This window comes from Artemia sp. Qi Xiang Cuo, chromosome 7, assembly GCF_049724085.1.
Source record: "Artemia sp. Qi Xiang Cuo chromosome 7, ASM4972408v1, whole genome shotgun sequence".
Taxonomy (NCBI): domain Eukaryota; kingdom Metazoa; phylum Arthropoda; class Branchiopoda; order Anostraca; family Artemiidae; genus Artemia; species Artemia sp. Qi Xiang Cuo.
In genome coordinates this window covers 18,092,593-18,094,359 of record NC_142800.1, presented here as the reverse complement: position 1 = coordinate 18,094,359, position 1,767 = coordinate 18,092,593, and the positions used below count along the sequence as shown (strand labels likewise).

Below are 1,767 nucleotides of genomic sequence, written 5' to 3'. Positions count from 1 at the left end.
ATATTATGTTTAAGAGGTAATTACTTGGCAAAAAAAAAAAAAAAAAAAAAAAAAAAAAACTGTCGTCCTAATCCAGCAATTGAGACAAATGTGCACTTGAACGAGGCTTTCACCTTACACATCCATCCAACTACCTAGGACCAAACAGTATACCCAAACCATCAACCAAATAGAAAAGTCCAAATCCATGCAAAGTTGTCATCAATAAATGTAAGTCGTTGTAAAATTACCAGCAAAAGCACCTTAAATCTAGCAAAAAATTTCCAAGTAAAACCTTCCATTTAGGGCTCATCAGAAGAATACCACCGGCCTTAACGGGTTTCGAGGCTTTACATTCCTTACCCAGCACGGTGGCGCCTCTACCATAAGATCTATATGGTAACCCTATGTCAGGTCAAACCTGTGAAATACCTGCATACTAGTCAAGCTAATAAAAATTACATACAAAAAGTGTTTCAATGCTTCCACAATCAAATCCCAGAGGTCACTGAGAGACCATAACGGAACAAACGAAGACACTTCCAGATGTATCTTTCATTGGTCTCTGGCACCAATTACCAATTTAAAGATCCTCAAGTTTGTTTGAAACCCCTAGAAACTCAACCTGCGAGAAATTATATTAAAATATCATTCAGTATTTCTTTATAATTTTTTTTATATTTAATTTAGAGTTCATGATACATGAAAATAAATTTTTTGAATTGCTAACTATTTTTTTTGGCAGAAAAACCTCTTAAGATAAGTTTTTCGCTCAGCTTTTTACATATAATTTTAAAATCTGCGTAATTACTGCATATTTTTGCATACCTAAATAATTGGGAATAATAAGCCGAATAAGTAATATTTGAATGTATATTACTTTCAAGATATGGAAAATTAATTACTTTAAAATTAAAATCATCCGTTTTATTATATAATTTAAAAACTAATTTATTATTATTTGAAATATTAATATTTAAATCTAAGAAATGGTCGGATACTACTACCCACTATCTTGTTTGTCTTCTTGACGATCTGATGAAACATCTCGAGAAGGAAGAGACATACGCAGAAATCCTTCTCAGCGATATAGTAAAGGCGTTTGACAGCATCCAACACCTGATAGCTATTAACCGAGCTAAAGAAATGGGTGCTCGACAGTTTCTTGTGAGAATGGTTGCAAGCTTCCTGCACAATCGAAACCAATGTGTTTCACTCACGCAGGATGAAGCATCCGAATTCCAAGAAATATGGTGCGGAGCACCCCAAGGGACAAAATTAGGACCACTGATCTTTTTTATTGTTTTTAACCATGTCCTAGCACATATACAAAGTCGCTACAAGTTTGCTGACGACCTGTCAAGCATATCATTCCGCACCTTAGCGAGCCTAGCAGAGGAAATCGCCACATCATCAATATTTTTCCAGCTAAAGAATAATCTGTAATGCTTACAGTTAGTGAAACCAAGAGCCATATTCTACGTGTTAGCTTTTTAAAATCTTCAATTCCGTCCCAAGAAGACACTGGACTTACAACTAAAGATGAAATAAAAATCCTAGGAGTAATTTTCAAAAGAAACCTGACTGGGATCCACATATACAGTCTATCCTCCAAAAGGCTTCCCTATGCCTAAAATCCTTTGCTTGCCTAACGCGGTTCAATATCCAAATTTCCATTATGCGCAGTCTATACTGTAGGCATGTCCGATCGCAAACCCAGTATGCTTATCCCGTTTAGCACCCAGGTCTAACGGCTATCCAAACCGAAAAGCTTGAAAATATTCAAAA

General features: G+C 35.5%; 1 protein-coding gene across 1 annotated transcript; it reads left to right on the top strand.

Annotated features, from left to right (window-relative positions):
* The first annotated feature begins 1,017 nt into the window (after positions 1–1,017).
* LOC148950018 (uncharacterized) lies at positions 1,018–1,425 on the top strand. The gene has a single exon (XM_089091762.1). The coding sequence runs from the start codon at positions 1,018–1,020 to the stop codon at positions 1,423–1,425; it is 408 nt and encodes a 135-aa protein (XP_088947888.1).
* The last annotated feature ends 342 nt before the right edge of the window (positions 1,426–1,767 follow it).